This window comes from Tachyglossus aculeatus, chromosome 6, assembly GCF_015852505.1.
Source record: "Tachyglossus aculeatus isolate mTacAcu1 chromosome 6, mTacAcu1.pri, whole genome shotgun sequence".
In the NCBI taxonomy this organism is placed as follows: domain Eukaryota; kingdom Metazoa; phylum Chordata; class Mammalia; order Monotremata; family Tachyglossidae; genus Tachyglossus; species Tachyglossus aculeatus.
Window position 1 is genome coordinate 19,994,425 of NC_052071.1, and position 16,161 is coordinate 20,010,585.

At 39.8% G+C, this 16,161-nt stretch overlaps 1 protein-coding gene across 4 annotated transcripts in view; it reads left to right on the forward strand.

Moving 5' to 3' along the window:
• THOC2 (THO complex 2) overlaps positions 1-16,161 on the forward strand; it is an 83,050-nt gene that overhangs the window by 50,442 nt on the left and 16,447 nt on the right. For all 4 annotated transcript variants that reach the window (XR_005451618.1, XM_038748468.1, XM_038748470.1 and 1 more), the window contains 12 exons: positions 2,786-2,866; positions 3,027-3,123; positions 6,681-6,798; positions 7,295-7,474; positions 9,569-9,733; positions 10,096-10,371; positions 11,886-12,027; positions 13,496-13,653; positions 14,291-14,419; positions 14,697-14,828; positions 14,913-15,097; positions 15,669-15,853. Coding sequence is in view for 3 of the 4 variants with exons in the window: in XM_038748468.1 (XP_038604396.1) it covers positions 2,786-2,866; positions 3,027-3,123; positions 6,681-6,798; positions 7,295-7,474; positions 9,569-9,733; positions 10,096-10,371; positions 11,886-12,027; positions 13,496-13,653; positions 14,291-14,419; positions 14,697-14,828; positions 14,913-15,097; positions 15,669-15,853 (1,848 nt within the window). In the remaining variant the exon portion in view is untranslated. The remainder of the gene's footprint in view (positions 1-2,785; positions 2,867-3,026; positions 3,124-6,680; positions 6,799-7,294; positions 7,475-9,568; positions 9,734-10,095; positions 10,372-11,885; positions 12,028-13,495; positions 13,654-14,290; positions 14,420-14,696; positions 14,829-14,912; positions 15,098-15,668; positions 15,854-16,161) is intronic.

Genomic DNA, 16,161 nt, shown 5'->3' on the forward strand with positions numbered 1-16,161 from the left:
AAATATACATTGAGAATGACTTATATGCATATTAGAACATGTTGTAAAGTCATTTTAGATTCATTGATGAGAGTTAGAGTGGAGTCATCTGCTTGTCCCTTTTCTTGTGGCCATGCAGACTTTCGCGTAGTATTTCCTACTATTTTAAGATTCACTGAAGCCAAAATGAACCATTTTTAGGAAAAAAAAAATGCACAGGTGAACACCTTGGCCCCCAATTTTTTATTTAAAACTTTTGTGTGTTTAATTGCCCAGGATATGGACGTTCAGGTTGAGGTACCCAGTGCCTTTTTGTGGTCAGCCTCTCTGTGGGCCACCAGTTGGTCATGAAAACGAGAGAGGCGGCAAGGAAGGCATGGTGACCGAAACCTTGGAGTTTGAGCATAGCCATGCAGTTCCATAGAATTCATAATATGTTGGCTTGCAGTGATTTAGAAGTCAAAGGGATTATATTCAAACCTGCTGCTTTTGGAAAATTTTAATTATATTCCATATATTGTAACACTTTCTCATACAAATAAAGCATATGGCCCACTGGTAAAATAGAAATTGGCAAATATAGGCAATCCTTGGGTATCTGAAATGATTCATTGCATCCAGTTTGGCCTGAGAAACAGGGAATGTCTGCCATTGGACCCACCCACCCCCACTTCAACCCTCTCTTTTCAAGACTCAGGCCCATATTAGAAATGGGACCCTCTTTCTTTCTGAGAATGTTGTTCCTTATTGCTTAAGTAGAGGGGGATGGTAGGCATGTAAATTGCTGTAAAAATACTTGAAACTTTGAGTCTCTAGTATCTGGATGTTTTTAATGTAATGAGACTTGTTAAGTACTTACTATGTGCCAAGCACTGTACTAAGTGCTGAGGAAGATACAAATCCCATTTAGGAGGCTGTGATCTCCAGCGTGATTCAGGGGTTGTGGGTTTTGTTTTTTTTAATGGTATTTAACTGCTTACTATGTGCCAGGGACTGTACTAAGCGCTGGGTGCTCTATTATGGCTCCTCCTTCTTTCATTCCTTTTATCATCTATAAGTTTTCTCTGAATTTATTATATACAGTGTACTGCTTCTCCTTTTTCTCTTTTCTTGTTTTTCTTACTCTCTTCCTGTTTTTCTCCTAGCGTTCCCACCCTTCATTCTGTACTTGTGTTACTATTTCTGTGTTATGTGTCATGAGTATTTCTTTGTTCCCCTTTGGGAAACCATGTGTCTGTATATAATTTGTAACCTCTTGGAGATGCTTCAGATAGTCCCAGGAGATGGAAGAAGGAAAAGGAAATCCATTCCATTGCTTCTCTTTCTACACTTGAACTGCCTCCTGGTTCTGCAGTTTTCTTTCAGTGTTGGTGTTGTCTCCCAAAGGAGTGGGGTTTTGGCCTCATTGCCTTTGGTCTGTTTGAGAAGCCTCGTTTAGTGGTCTTAGTTTTTCCTTTTATCTCATACCTGCAGTCCATTGCTACTCATATCCAAGGGTTCCTGCATTCTTAAATATTTTCAGGAACCCCAGTAGACCCCTACATTAATCATTTATCTGATAATTTTACTAAACCTGGGTCATCTTGGTTCAGTAAAACCTACCAAAATATCCAAAGTCTTGAGAGAAGTTTATTGTGATGTGTGAAAAGGACAATTGCTGTACTTTATGGATCAGTTAATTACTCAATGTCAAATAGACACAAAATACTCAAGTTTACCTTTTGGTCTACATTTGTGCTCTTACTAGAAGTTAAAGTTCCTCATGAAAACCATTAAAAAATTAAATAAAAAAGATCACCACATCCCTATTTGAAGTTACAGAGCATGGTATTATCTTTTTTGCACTGAACCAGGCTTCCCAGCTCCATTCCTAGTTCCTAACAATGTTACACACTTAGGTACAATAATCCTTATGCTAAGGTAGTGTTGTATTTAATGGTGTCCTAGAAGTCTGAATAAAGTCAGGCTTTTTTCCACAGCCTTTTTTTCTTTAGGGAATAGTTTAGGACCAGGGGAATCAAGCTGTGAAATATCTTTGTTTTCTCCGTTGAGATTGTGGGGAATTTTTGTCAGCATTTGTTGATTGGGACTTTGCAAATGGTTTTAAAAAACGTAAACCAAATATGTGTTATGTTGACAGGCAGACTTGTTAACCTAGTGAGCGGCTTTGTATGCAGGGGTAGAAGTAAACCTGAAAAGACTGGAAGCTCTCACCTCACCGGCCCCCCAGAAATAAAAACAGCTATAGAACAAGGTTTGTGCAGTGAAAGTGACTACTCTGTGATTATGCCCTCACCTCAGAGGAGAGGTCTGGGCCTTTCTTCTGGTTATGGCAGTCCTTGTGCCTGCCTTTATCCTCTTAATGCAGCTCCCTCCTGTTGCCAAATTGTTTCTCTTAGAAAATATTATTTTCACCTCTGTCTGTACTTATGTAGCCCTGCCTGCCTATAATTCATTTCTTTAGAATGCAGCCCAAGGTGGCTGCTGGTTTGTGAAGGCAAAACAGAATTTAGCAGTCTGGTTCTTTCTGTACATTCTGAACCCCAAATTGACAAGGAAATTCATTCTCCTCCATCATTGTTCCTTTTCAGGCAGATGCAAGCCTGAAAAGCCTATTATGGGGTTTTATTTCCAGCCTTGCAGATTGATCAAAGAAAGGCAGATCCCTTTTAAATAGAATACATACTGCAATAGTTTTCTGTGGATAAAAGCAATTTAATTTTCATACTTTTTACAACTTCTTATAATGTCATTACTCTGAAATAATAAGATTTTTCTGGCAGAATTTTTCTTAATGTTATAAAAGATTGCATTATTGAAGCTCTTGCTAATCCAGAGAAAGAGAGAATGAAACATGATGACACAACTATCTCAAGTTGGCTTCAAAGTGAGTATTTGATAATAACTGATGTAGAAGTGACCCATTTTGACTGCTATCAAACTATTAAGCATTGAAATATATTTTAATCTCAGAAATCTGGATTTGTGTAGTAACTGATCAATTTCTTAATGAGTTGTTTTTCCCCATTTCTTACAATCTGATATAGGTTTAGCTAGTTTCTGTGGTGCAGTGTTTCGTAAATATCCAATTGAGCTTGCCGGTCTTCTTCAGTATGTGGCAAATCAACTAAAAGCCGGAAAAAGGTATGTGTCTGAAATTCTTGATTAAGAAAACTCTCCATTGGCTACCAGTTTTTTCTGTTACATATTTATGGAAGTTTAATTTTGGCATCATGAAATATACCTTTTATTAAATTTTCCTAAAGGTGATCACTGTTTCAGGTAAAATGAAATGGTATAAGATTTAATTTACTGAATTGTGTGGTCTATCTATTATGTTATTAGGGAACCTATAAGTAGGAGGTATTGAATAATGGCAGCTATCTGCTGATAGATGCTTATAGTTGTCAGATATTTATGGTATCTGCCATTTGCTGAAGCCTCAAACTCTATCTGTGAAAGTTTGACTGGTTTCCACATTCTTAGATGATTCAAAGATGAAATCATGCTCATTATTTAATTTAATTGTGGTATTTGTTAAGCACTTACTAAGTGCCAGGCACTGTACTAAGCGCTGAATTCGATACAAGCAGATTGGGTTGGACACAGTCCCTCTTCCAGGTGGGGCTCACAGTCTCAATCCCCTTTTTACATACAGATGAGGGAATTGAGGCCCAGAGAAGTGAAGTGACTTGCTCAGGGTCACACAGCAGACAAGTGGAGCTGGGATTAGAACTCCCAGGCTCGTGCTCTATCCACTACGCCCTGCTGCTTCCCTAACTTTTCTCTGGGTTTCGAAAAGTGGAAAAGGAGTTTTTACATGACCTCACCTCCTATCTCCTAAAATCATAAACTGCTGATTATGGCCTGGCTACTAGTGAACTCTGATATTTGGCTAGCTGTTTAGATTTCTGAGCTTCTTCCAGCCCATCTTCCTGACTGTGTGTTGACTGATATGCAGCAGATGGTCAATTAAGAATTAGTTTTTGGACCTTTTGGTAACGGCATACAGACAGTTCCTATCCCCAAAAAGATTATAAATAGCTGAAAAAATTAGGCTGCTGGGCAGCGGGGCCCAAAGGTAGAGTACTGAAAAGGTCAAAAAATACAGGTGCCCTTGATAAGAATGGATCGTCATGTGTGTCAAACTTTTATCTGGGAGGGTGGGAAGAAGTTGCACTTGAGTGGGATGCTTGTGAACATCTGTAGTCTTGGTGAGCATTTAGGAATCAGTGGTATTAATTGAGCATAATATGTTAAGACTACTCTACTAAGTAAGCTCTTGGGAGAATACAATACAGCAGAGTTGGCAGACTGAGTTGGCAGTGAGCACAGGGTAGCAAGTTTTTGAACCCGCATTTTGCAGATGAGGGAACTGAGGGCACAGAGAAGTGAAGTTCCTTGCCCAGGGTCACATAGCATGCAAGTGGTGAAGTCTGGAGGCTATTGAGAAAGATTGTGGAGCCTCAGTTAATCCGGGACATTTTCTCAGGGCTTACTGTAGACAGAGCACTGTACTTCAGTGCATCTATCTGTTTTGGACTGCTGCAGAATGGCAATATAGCCATAAATCTATTTCATGGACTATATTGGGCAGCATAATGGAGACTTGAAATGTGAGGGGTGCACCATTTTGGAATGTGGATCTCTTCCTTTTTGCAGCCATTAGCCATGCCCAGAGATAAGCAGGAGAGCATCTTCTTGGGATTTTGTTGGCAGCATGGGCATGAGTCACCTTCAGCTTGCTCGGGAGGAGGGATTTTTGCACTGAGCTAAATTCTCGTGGCCAGAGACAGCTATCTCAGGATCTAAGGTGTGGGTGGAGGTAGAGCTCTTCAGATCTCAGCAGTTCTGGTACCAAAACTCTGGGATCTGGCAAGGTGCCTCTCCTTATGTTGAAGTGGAGCTGCCTCAGTTTTGAGCTCAGTCATTTCTGAAGTTGGATGTCAAGATGATAATAATAATGGTACGTGTTTTAAGTGCATACTATGTGCTAAGCATTATTCTAAGCGCTGGGGAAGACACAAGTTAATCAGGATGAATACAGTCCCTGTCTCTCATGGGGCTCACACTCATAATCCCCATTTGACGAGGGAACTGAGGCCCTGAGAAGTGAAGTGACCTGCTCAAGATCACACAGCAGATAAGTGGTGGAGCTGGAATTTGAACCCAGGTCCTTCTGAACTCCCAGGCCCGTGCTTAGTCCACTAAGCCACTCTGCTTCCCATTGGATTAAGCCAGTTGGACTCCCCTTTACTTGCCCTCTCCCACTCGAGATGTAACACAAGGATGTGTGTTTCAGACAAATTTTGTTTTTTCAGAAAGAGTCTGCTTTTCTTTATAGTCAACTTTGTTTCTAAGCTTCAGTTCATATTCAGAAGCTGGCAAAGTTGAGTGGTGAGGTCAGGCTATTTGAGTTTAGTCTTGGAATCCCAGGGCTGGAAGTAACAGGCAGATAGCAGATACTTTATCCTCCTACTTACCGGGATACTGTACTCAAACCATTCTGGACAACAGAAAACTCTCTGAGTCTTGGAAAAGTAATAATAATAATAAAGAAACACTTTGGATTCTAACCATCTTCCATTGGCTTTGGTTACTCCCTTCCTCTTGGTTGTACTTCCCTTCACCTGCACCATTTGACACATAATACAAGCTTTACCTGCAACAGATGATGGCGGGTTTTCTCAGAAATACAAATCACTGTGAACATCCTGCCTAAAGATAGTAGAAAAGAGAGGTGGTTTCATCCAACTTGGTTTTGAACCGTTGCCTTATTTTTCTTTGGGCCATAACTGTTCTTTCAGACTCTGAGCCTGAGCTGATTTACCTTGAATGATCATATTCTGGAAAATTTCCCAGAAGGGCAGTCCCACAATTTCCACTGTTAATCTGTTTCAGTGTTCGTTAGATTACTTTGATAAGAGACAGGGCACATTATTGCTACTTTGCACGGCTAGCACTGGCCTTGCAGGCCTTGGAGTAGGAGCAGAGGAAGGAAGAGTGAGAGGGGAGGGAGTGAAAGGAGACTGTAGTGGCCCCCCACTAATTCAGATTTTAGCTATAAAGGTGCAAAGGCTTTTGATTTCAAATTCATTTGCCAAGTTTGGAACCAGGAGTCGAAGTCGTCGACTTCTAAGGATGAAAAATATATGACTTTCTTTACTGGATAAATGAAGCCAGGGGGCCATCACCCACTCATGTCATGGTGGAATCAAAATCTAAGTGCCCTTGGACAGACTGTATGTTTCTCTCTCTGCATATGTTGTTACATTGTTCTCCAGTCGGTGAGTCCTGTAGTCACATGGACCTAAACCTGTGACTTGGTTCTAAGGAGGTGTTTTTCATCTAATTTTGAAAATGTATTTAATGCTTAAATGCATGTGGATGAGGTGGGTTTTTCCACAAATAGTCTAAGTATGGATGGTCTAAGCTTGATGGTCTAAGTATTCTATTCAATCACTGGTATTCATTGAGTGCTTACTTTGTGTAGAACTCTGTACCAAGTGCTTGGTACAATGCAGCAGAGCTGGGGCGATACATTCCTTACCCACAAGCAACTTAGAGTCTAGATGAGGAGACAGACATGAGTGTACAGAAATTAGGGATATGGACATAAGTGCTATGGGACTGAGGCGGTGTTGATTTCTGTTTTAACAATTAATGCATTTCCTGGTTTGTTTGTTTTTTGTCTTGAGTAGCTTCGATCTGCTTATTCTGAAGGAGGTGGTCCAAAAAATGGCTGGCATTGAGATTACAGAAGAAATGACAATGGAGCAACTAGAAGCCATGACTGGTGGGGAACAGTTAAAAGCCGAGGTGAGAGGGCCTTTGAAATGAAAGAAATTATGCCAGCAACCTGGACCCGGCGTTTAAATTGGTTCCATATAAAGGAAGACATGGGGTACTGAAATTGCCACACCCACAAATTTAATGCCAATTTTCTCTGTGGCATTAGGAGAGTTTAGAGGCCTTATTTATTAACATGGCAAAGTAGCTGAAATGACAGGTGTTGCAGAGTGTTGTAAAGGGAACAGAGAAGGGATTTACAAAAATAGTTACCTGCCAGGTGAAGGGAAGAGAGAACAGAACAATGTGATCATTCAGGTCCCTGCAGTATGGGGTAAATAAGGATTAATAAATTTTATGTATTCTACTAGTAACCGTAATTGCTAAGCCTAATTTGTTGAAGGAGAGGTAAATGGACAGGTGCAAATTACCCACAATTTAAGAAAATGTTCAGTCAGCTGTCAAATTGTTGGGTATTTTTTTTAATAATATTGTAAACTTGCTTTCGTGTTGATGTTTTGTGTAGGGTGGCTACTTTGGACAAATTCGGAACACTAAGAAGTCCTCCCAGAGATTAAAAGATGCATTGCTGGATCATGACCTTGCCCTTCCTTTGTGTTTGCTTATGGCTCAGCAGAGGAATGGGGTTATCTTTCAGGAAGGAGGGGAGAAACACTTGAAGTTAGTGGGAAAGCTTTATGACCAGGTAGGTAAAAGGTTGTTTTGAGGGTTTTTTTTAATTATTTCAATAGCTTTATTAGATAGTTAACCCATTGAAACAGTAAAATGTGAAAATGTTTCACCTTTGCATGTGGTTAGACCATCACATTACAGCTCTATAAATTTATATTCCAGAAACATTGGGAGCCCAGTGTAGCATGGATCCATCTTGGGTCCCAGGGAATTCTCACAATTGCTGGAGTCTGGAGGACCTGGATTCATGAAGGGAAGGGAATCCTTAACCCAGTAAACCACTGAGAGACAGAGATTCCATGGGAGCAAGAATTTCTAACCTTGTGTAGCACTGGGTGCCAGGGATTTCCTGGTCCCATATAAGAACTGTAGACAATTATTCTTTTAGGCCCGAAACAGACATTGGAAAAAAGGAATCCCCAGGAGTTGCAAAACAAGGTTGAGAAAGGAGGGAAATTCCTTGTCCCTGCCCTTTCTGGAGCAGGGAGTTTTCTTCCTATTGTCAGTGATGAACTGAAAATTATTTCAGAATTCACTCCCTGCAGCCTCTCAGGAAGTCCTTGGGCACTGCATATAATTTACAAGTTTGGGAGAAATTCACTAACATCCCCTTGTCCAAAGCAGAACTCCTCATCTCTCACCCAAACCCTGTCCTCCTCTTGGCTTTCCCATTACTGTAGACAGCACCATCATCCTCCCTGTCTCACAAGTTCGTAACTTTGGCATTATTTTCAATTCATCTATCCTTCGACCCACATAATCTGTCACCAATTCCTGTCAGTTCAACTTTCACAATACTGCTAAAATCCACCCTTTGCTCTCCGTCCAAATTGCTACTATGTTAATCCAAGCACTAATCCTATCCTGCCTTAATTACTGCCTCACCCTCCTTGCTGACCTCCTGGTCTCCTGTCTCTTCCCCCTCCAGTCCCTCCTCACTCTGCTGCTCAGATCATTTTCCTACAAAACTGTTCAGTTCATGTCTCCTCATTCCTCAAGAACCTCCAGTGGTTGCCCATTCACCTCCTCATCAAATGGAATTTAATACTGGCTTTAAAGCCCTCAATCTCCTTGCCCCTTCCTACCTTACCTCTCTGATTTCCTGTTACAATCCAGCCCACACACCTCATTCCCCTAATGCCAAACAACTCACTCAACCTCGGTCTCGCTTATATCACCTCCAGGCCCTCACCCACATCCTTTCTGTGGTCTTGAACTCCTTCCCTAATTCCTATCCAACAGAACATCACTCTCCCCAACCTCAAAACACATCTCCTCCAAGAAGCTTTCCCTGACGGTAAGCCCTTATTTCCTCTTTTCCCACTCCCTTCTGCAGAGCCCTTGCAGTTGGGTTTGCACCCTTCATTTGCCCTTCCCTCAGCCCCATGACACTTATGTACATATTCCCTCTCCAGACTGTAAGCTCTTTGTGGGCAGGGAACATGTTGACCAACTCTGTTGTATTCCACTCTTCCAAGCACTTAGTACAATGCATTGCACACAGTAAGCACTCAATAAGCGTGATTAACACAGCCCCAGCTAATGAATGGTTCTAGAATATGTGTCTTGGAGTCATAGAGTACCCTTCTGTGTTGGTTTGTAAACCTCAAGGACATTTGGCATATGGTATCTCATTCTTGTAATTTGGAGATTAAAAGTCTCTTTGCAACTTTGGGGGTATAATTGAATTTTATTAAGAAAACAGTTTTGTGGGTTTTTTTTAGCAAAATACAGCTTTTACTAAAGTATAATTCCTTTATAGTAGGCCTGAGAGTTAATTAAAATTTGATTTATTTACCAGAAATTGCATCTTCTGGCTTGTTAAATATGAGGTTTATGGTTAGAGCACTACCAACACTTGGAAGGCTTAGTCTTTAATGCAAGAGATTCTGAAAATAGTTCAGAAAACTATTTCAATTCCATCTGAGAATTACTTAGCAATATATTGGCAAACCATTTTGTTGACCTAAAGGGTGAAAGTTACCTGTAGATATGTTAAAGTTTCTTATCTAGTCTTGGAAAGTTTTAGTTTAAGGAATTGTTCTTTCTGGACATGTAAAACACTTTTCATTGATCCCCTTGGATTTTTTCCTATGTCTCAATTTAGTGTCATGATACTCTGGTGCAGTTTGGTGGGTTTTTAGCATCCAATCTCAGCACAGAAGATTACATAAAGCGAGTGCCTTCGATTGATGTACTGTGTAATGAGTTTCACACACCCCATGATGCTGCATTTTTCCTGTCACGGCCTATGTACGCACACCATATTTCAGTAAGTGGTCGTATTCTGGCTTACATTTGAAACTACCCCCAGCATTGAACTGTGGCTTTTATGTCTGTGCTATTTTTACAGTAAACCACTAAAGTAATGTGGGTTATAACTTCCCATTTAGAATTATCCAGAGCTAACAGTAAACTAGATGGCAAATACTTTATTTGGAGTTAATCCCTAGGTATTTTGATGAATTAATTTTTCACAAAATGTATGAGTTTTGTACCTTTCTAGTTGTTGGTCATGAAAAAAAAGCATGGTTGGCCACTGGTTGTGGGATGGCTAGAAATCATAGAACATCTAGTATCATACTTGGTCAGTGATTCCATGCACTAAATACTTTATATTTTACTTCTAATCAGTCAAAATACGATGAACTGAAAAAAGCTGAAAAGGGAAGCAAGCAGCAGCATAAAGTTCATAAATACATCACGTCATGTGAGCTTGTGATGGCTCCTGTCCATGAAGCGGTGATCTCTTTGCACCTTCCTAAAGTTTGGGATGACATCAGTCCTCAGTTCTACGCTACGTTCTGGTCATTAACAATGTATGACCTTGCAGTGCCCCATAATAGTTATGAAAGAGAGGTCAATAAGCTCAAAATCCAGATGAAAGCTATCGATGACAATCAGGAAATGGTAAGCTTTTTTTATTCTACTTTCAAATCACAATGTAACTTTAATAAAGGTGTTCAGACCTCGTAATTGTAATCTGTTTACAATGAGTCCTGTCTTCCCCTTCGTTTAAATTGCTATGCTAAATATACTGGTCAGTGCCTTAATATAATTCCTAAATTATGTTATTATTGAGTACTTGAAGACTGCAGGAAGTGACACAAGACCATAATCAGTAGTGTCCTCTTATCCAATCACTCCCTTCTCCAAGTGTCTTCTGCTCAAGACATTTTTCTGAAATGTTCTGATATGGCTCCCCACTGCTCAAGAACCCATAATGGCTACGCATTCTTCTCAGCATCAAATAGAAGCCCCTGACCACTGCTTTTAAAGACACTAAATCAGCTCTCATTTATCCACTCCATTAACAACCCCACTACTCTCCAGCTCTCACTCTTCATTTCTCTCAAGCTAACTACTCTGTACCTCATTAATCAATCCCTCTCACCTTCGACCCCTTTGCTCCTACCCTTCCTTCTGACCTGAAAACTTCATTTTTCATGTCTGACAGCCCACAATTCCCCCATCGTGGATCACGTGCCTTCCAGGAGGCTTCCTTTGATTAAGCGCTTAGAACAGTGTGCTTAACACATACCATTATTATTATTTTCATTATTATTATTAAGCATTCATCTCTTCAGGTCATAGCTCCCTAATGAGTCTTTCAACATTCTCTTTCCAGTTGTGTATTTGAGCACGCCTAACACATATTGCCCTACTCTACTATTTAAAAACAATTCGTGTATATATATATATATATATATATATATATATACACGAATTGTTTAGGATATATGTATATCCTATTTTCCGTACTCTTCTATCAGTAACTTGTTTTGTATCTGTCTCCTGCTAGACTGGAAGCTCCTGGGTGGCAGGGATCGTGTTTTCTTACTCTGTTGTACCTTCCCAAGTGTTTAGGACAGTCCTCAGCATGCAGTAAATACTGTTGTTTGGGTTTTTTTTAATTATCATCATCAGTAGGGGTTTTTTTTTGATGGTTTTTGTTGTTGTTTTTTTTGAATGTCTGCTGTGTGCTAACATTGTCCTAAGGACATGGAAGAGTACCGAATGGTTAGAAACAATACTTATTTTCAAGCTTACAGTACTGCATGAGATGGACAAATTAGAGATAGGAGGAATTAATAGTCTACTTAAGATATATACTTAAGTGTCATGGGGGACTGGTTTTACTTAGGCGTTTAGGGTAGAAGGGCTAAAGTGGGAAGATAGAAATCATTTGGGGAAGACTTCCTGGAGGAGATGTGATCTCAGAAGGGCTTTGAAGGTGGGGAGAGCTGTGGTCTGGCTGATGTGAGGTGGGAGGGAGTTCCAGGCAGTGGGAGTATGTGAACAAGAGGTTGGTGGTGGGAAAGCAAGGACCTAGAAATTGAGAGAAAAGTGATTGATTTGCTGTGGGTTTGGTCTCTCCGCCCCTTCTCTCTGTACATTATTGAAAATTTATTTGTATTCTCTAGCCTCCAAATAAAAAGAAAAAAGAGAAGGAGCGTTGTACTGCCCTTCAGGACAAGCTTCTTGAAGAAGAAAAGAAGCAAATGGAGCATGTACAAAGGGTTTTGCAGAGGTTAAAACTGGAAAAGGATAACTGGCTTTTAGCAAGTAAGTGTGTTGGAAATGCAGCTGAAAAATATTTTGCCTTATTAAGGTCCTAGGACAAAGAAATCCTGGTGATGAACAGAGTATTGACCCCTCATAGCCTGAGAGTTTGGAGTGTGTTGATGGGACAAGTAGGGGCTTCAGGTTCACCACTCTATTAATTTACATTTCTATTTTTGGGAGAAAGTTGTTTTGTTTGATTAAAGTCCATCTTTTTAGACATATTAGAGGTTTATTTTGCTTCCAGTGTTAGGAATTATCCTAGCCTTTATCAGAGAAGCAACATGGCCAATTGGAAAAGGCACGAACCTGTGAATCAAAGGACCTGGTTCTAGTCCTGTCTCCTGTCTCTACTCTCCCTCCTACTTAAACTGAGCGCCCCATCTGGGACCTGAATATCTAGTATCTCCCCCAGGGCTTATTTCAGTGTTTGGCCCATAATAAGTGCTAAACTGATACACAGTGATTATTATCTAGTGACATTTAGTTTATAATGCAAAAACTCACTTAAGTCAAGTTTTTGTTTTTGTTTTGTTTTGTTTTTTGTGGAAGAGGAGAGAGGGGCCTGTATTTAAGCACTAATCAGGTTGGACAAAGCCCCTGTCCCACATGGGGTGCGCAGTCTTAATTCCCAATTTGCAGATGGGGTAACTGAGGCACTGAAAAGTTGTGATTCACCTAACAAGGTCACACAGCAGACAAGTGGCAGAGCCAGCATTAGAACTCAAGTCCCAGGCCCATGTTCTATCCACTAGGCCATGCTGCTTCTTAACAATATGCTGATGTTTTTTTTTTTTACGTAAGGTGCATCAGTACTTTCGACTTAGATTATTCACTTTTCAGTTAAATTCAGGAATTTTTTAGTAAGTATTTTTGTAATTTTTTACATTCTGGAGAAAGCTCAAATAAAAATAAATGTGTAGGGTGTTGAGAACACTCCACCTCTGAGCCCGAGGACCATTTGAACATCTAAAAGCAGAAAATGCTTTATAGATCTGCTCTTGAGAAGGGAAGAAAGAGGCTCCTCCAGGGAATTTTTAGCCTTTGTGGCTGCTCTGCAGCTTTTTCACCACTAGCCTTCTCCCAGGACTCTATAAGAGCTCTATTGCTGCTTATCCTTCCCGATATCTCTCACTTTAAAGATTGCCATGCAGAGGTAGGTTCACCTCTCTGATTTACCCAGTGTTGAGGAATTTAAAAAAGCAGCCTGCACATGAATCAGGTCCCATTTGATGCACATGTATTCTGGCAGACAACGGGGCATCCAGAAAATTGAGATTCAATGGAGGGCCACAAGTCACCATGAATAACCCTTCGGGCCTGTGGTTGGATCACAATAATGTAGACTTTATTTCAAGTGTCCTTTTTTTTTAACCACTGAAGTTACTGATTTTGTTGCACAAAGTAGGCCTGTGATTTTAGATTCACTACCAGTGTATTTAATGTAGCTTTTTCTTTTTCTTCTCCATAGAGTCTACAAAAAATGAGACCATCACAAAATTTCTACAGTTGTGTATATTTCCGCGTTGCATTTTTTCAGCAATTGATGCTGTTTACTGTGCTCGCTTTGTAGAATTGGTGCATCAACAGAAAACCCCTAACTTTTCCACACTTCTGTGTTATGATCGAGTAAGTTATTGTTCATACAACTTAGAGCATAAAGCATAAGATTTAGGCATTTCCTATGAAATTAAGTAATTTTAATAAGCTCTAGCATTGCTTGATCTCACACTGAGCCTGATCAGTTGAGCAAGTGCCCTAGGCTGCAGGAACTGCTTTCCTTCATCCTGAATTCAAGTGTTTTAACAGAAGGAAGGCTATTTCTATTAACTCAGTTTTTACTTTGTTAATCACAATAGTTTCCTAAATAACCAAGTCAGGTTTTCATGTGGATTGTCTTTGAGTGGGTGGGAAATGTGAGGGGTTTACTTTTGAGAATGCCAGTTGGAAAAGGAAGTGATTTTCAATTAATAATATAGAGCCCCTTGGGAGAGAGTATAATATAGTTTTAATAATAATAATAGTAATTGTGGTTCTCCTGTTGCTTGGCATCATCCCATTTCTAAATTTGAAAGAGTAAATCTGTAGATATGGTGTTTACCCCAAAGCCAAATGCTAGGCAGTTGCAATTGTGTCAAAGAAAATAATTTAAAATCACAATCTCAGCTATGACTTTTGTTTTGATATACTGTTCATTGATCATTTTTTTTATATTATCTTGGCGTATAATTTAATTTTGAAGTAAACTTTATTTACTACTTTGCAGGTTTTCTCTGATATAATTTACACAGTTGCAAGCTGTACCGAAAATGAAGCTAGTCGATATGGCAGGTTTTTGTGCTGTATGTTAGAGACTGTGACTAGGTGGCATAGTGATAGGACGATATATGAAAAGGTATGAATAATGTCTTTAATCTCATCTGCTAACAAGTAAAGCTGTTGTTGCCAATAGGGGACATGATTTATTGCCATAAAGAAAAACATTTCCCCCCCCGCCCATGATTAATATAATTAATGCTCTAATTTGTATATAATATTAACGCAATATGAAGAAATAAATGGCAATAAAATGCTGATTTTTCACAGCTAATTCAAAGTAGAATTAGAATACTTTTTGTTTTGCGATTTCTTTGAAGAGCAGATTTGTCTTTATTAATTGACTCTCTTCACAGGAATGTGGAAACTATCCAGGTTTCTTAACCATATTACGAGCAACTGGATTTGATGGAGGAAACAAAGCTGATCAATTAGACTATGAAAATTTTCGACACGTTGTTCACAAGTGGCACTATAAACTCACCAAGGTAAAACCAGCATGGGATTGGGGAAGGCTTAGTTTTCTTACCTAAATGTAGACTAGTTTAAAACCTCAAAATCTTCTATTATAGGCATCTGTACACTGCCTTGAAACTGGTGAATACACCCACATCAGAAATATCCTGATAGTGCTGACTAAAATCCTTCCTTGGTATCCAAAAGTTTTGAATCTGGGACAGGCTTTGGAAAGAAGAGTACACAAAATTTGCCAAGAAGAAAAGGAGAAGAGGCCTGATCTATATGCATTGGCCATGGGGTAACGCAACCTTAATTTAAAGTGATATGCAAAACTAGATGATGAAAGGATTCTGAAGACTTTGAAATGTTTTACAGTGGTGAAGTATTATCTTCTGCCTTACCTCGGGAGATTATGCGATCATGTCCCCACAGGCTGGTGAGACTTGTCACTTCCAGTTAACAGCTTCCGGTTTATACTGGATGATGAGACAAATTCAAAGCCACATTAAGTGTATTAGTGGCTGGGAGGTAGCCTTGTTTAGCTGCAAATTAATAAGAAAAGCCTTAATGGGAAAAAATATCACATAGGTTAAAGATCATATGAGGTAGGTGTTTATGAATTATTTCTTAATAAGATCAGTTAGGATCAAATATCACATTATGTAGGTGTATATAAATTATTTTTGAGATCGGGGATCCCAACAGTTAGAGCCAAGTGACTGAATTTACATACTCCAGGCTACCCGAAACAGCAATTTGAAGATGAAATTGCAGCTGGCTAGTCTTCTCTCCTCCTCACCCCCTTAAGATAGGTCCATTTTTGTAACTTGATTTACTTTGGCGTGTTTAACACTTTGTGCGACTTTCAGCTACTCTGGGCAGTTGAAAAGTAGAAAGCCGTACATGGTACCTGAAAATGAGTTCCACCACAAAGACCCTCCTCCAAGGAATGCGGTTGCTGCCACCGTACAAAATGGACCAGGTGGTGTTGGGCTGCCGGCATCACTCACTATAAATGCAGCTAAACTGGAAGAAAGCACTGCTGAGGAGACCGGTAGGCCATTCTCTTAATATCAAATATGATAAAGTAATGCTTTGGTTATAATAATTCAGCGTGACCTAGTGGATAGAGCATGAACCTGGGAGCTAGAAGGCTCTGCCACTTACCTGCTGTGTGACCTTGGGCAAGTTACTTTACTTCTCTGGGCTTCAGTTCCCTCATCTGTAAAATGGACATTAAGACTGTGAGCCCCATGTAGGACATAGGATTGTGTCCAACATGTTAGCCTGTATTTAAACCCTGTACTTAGTACAGTGCCTCGAATATAGTAAGTGCTTAACAAATGCCATTAAAAAACCCCC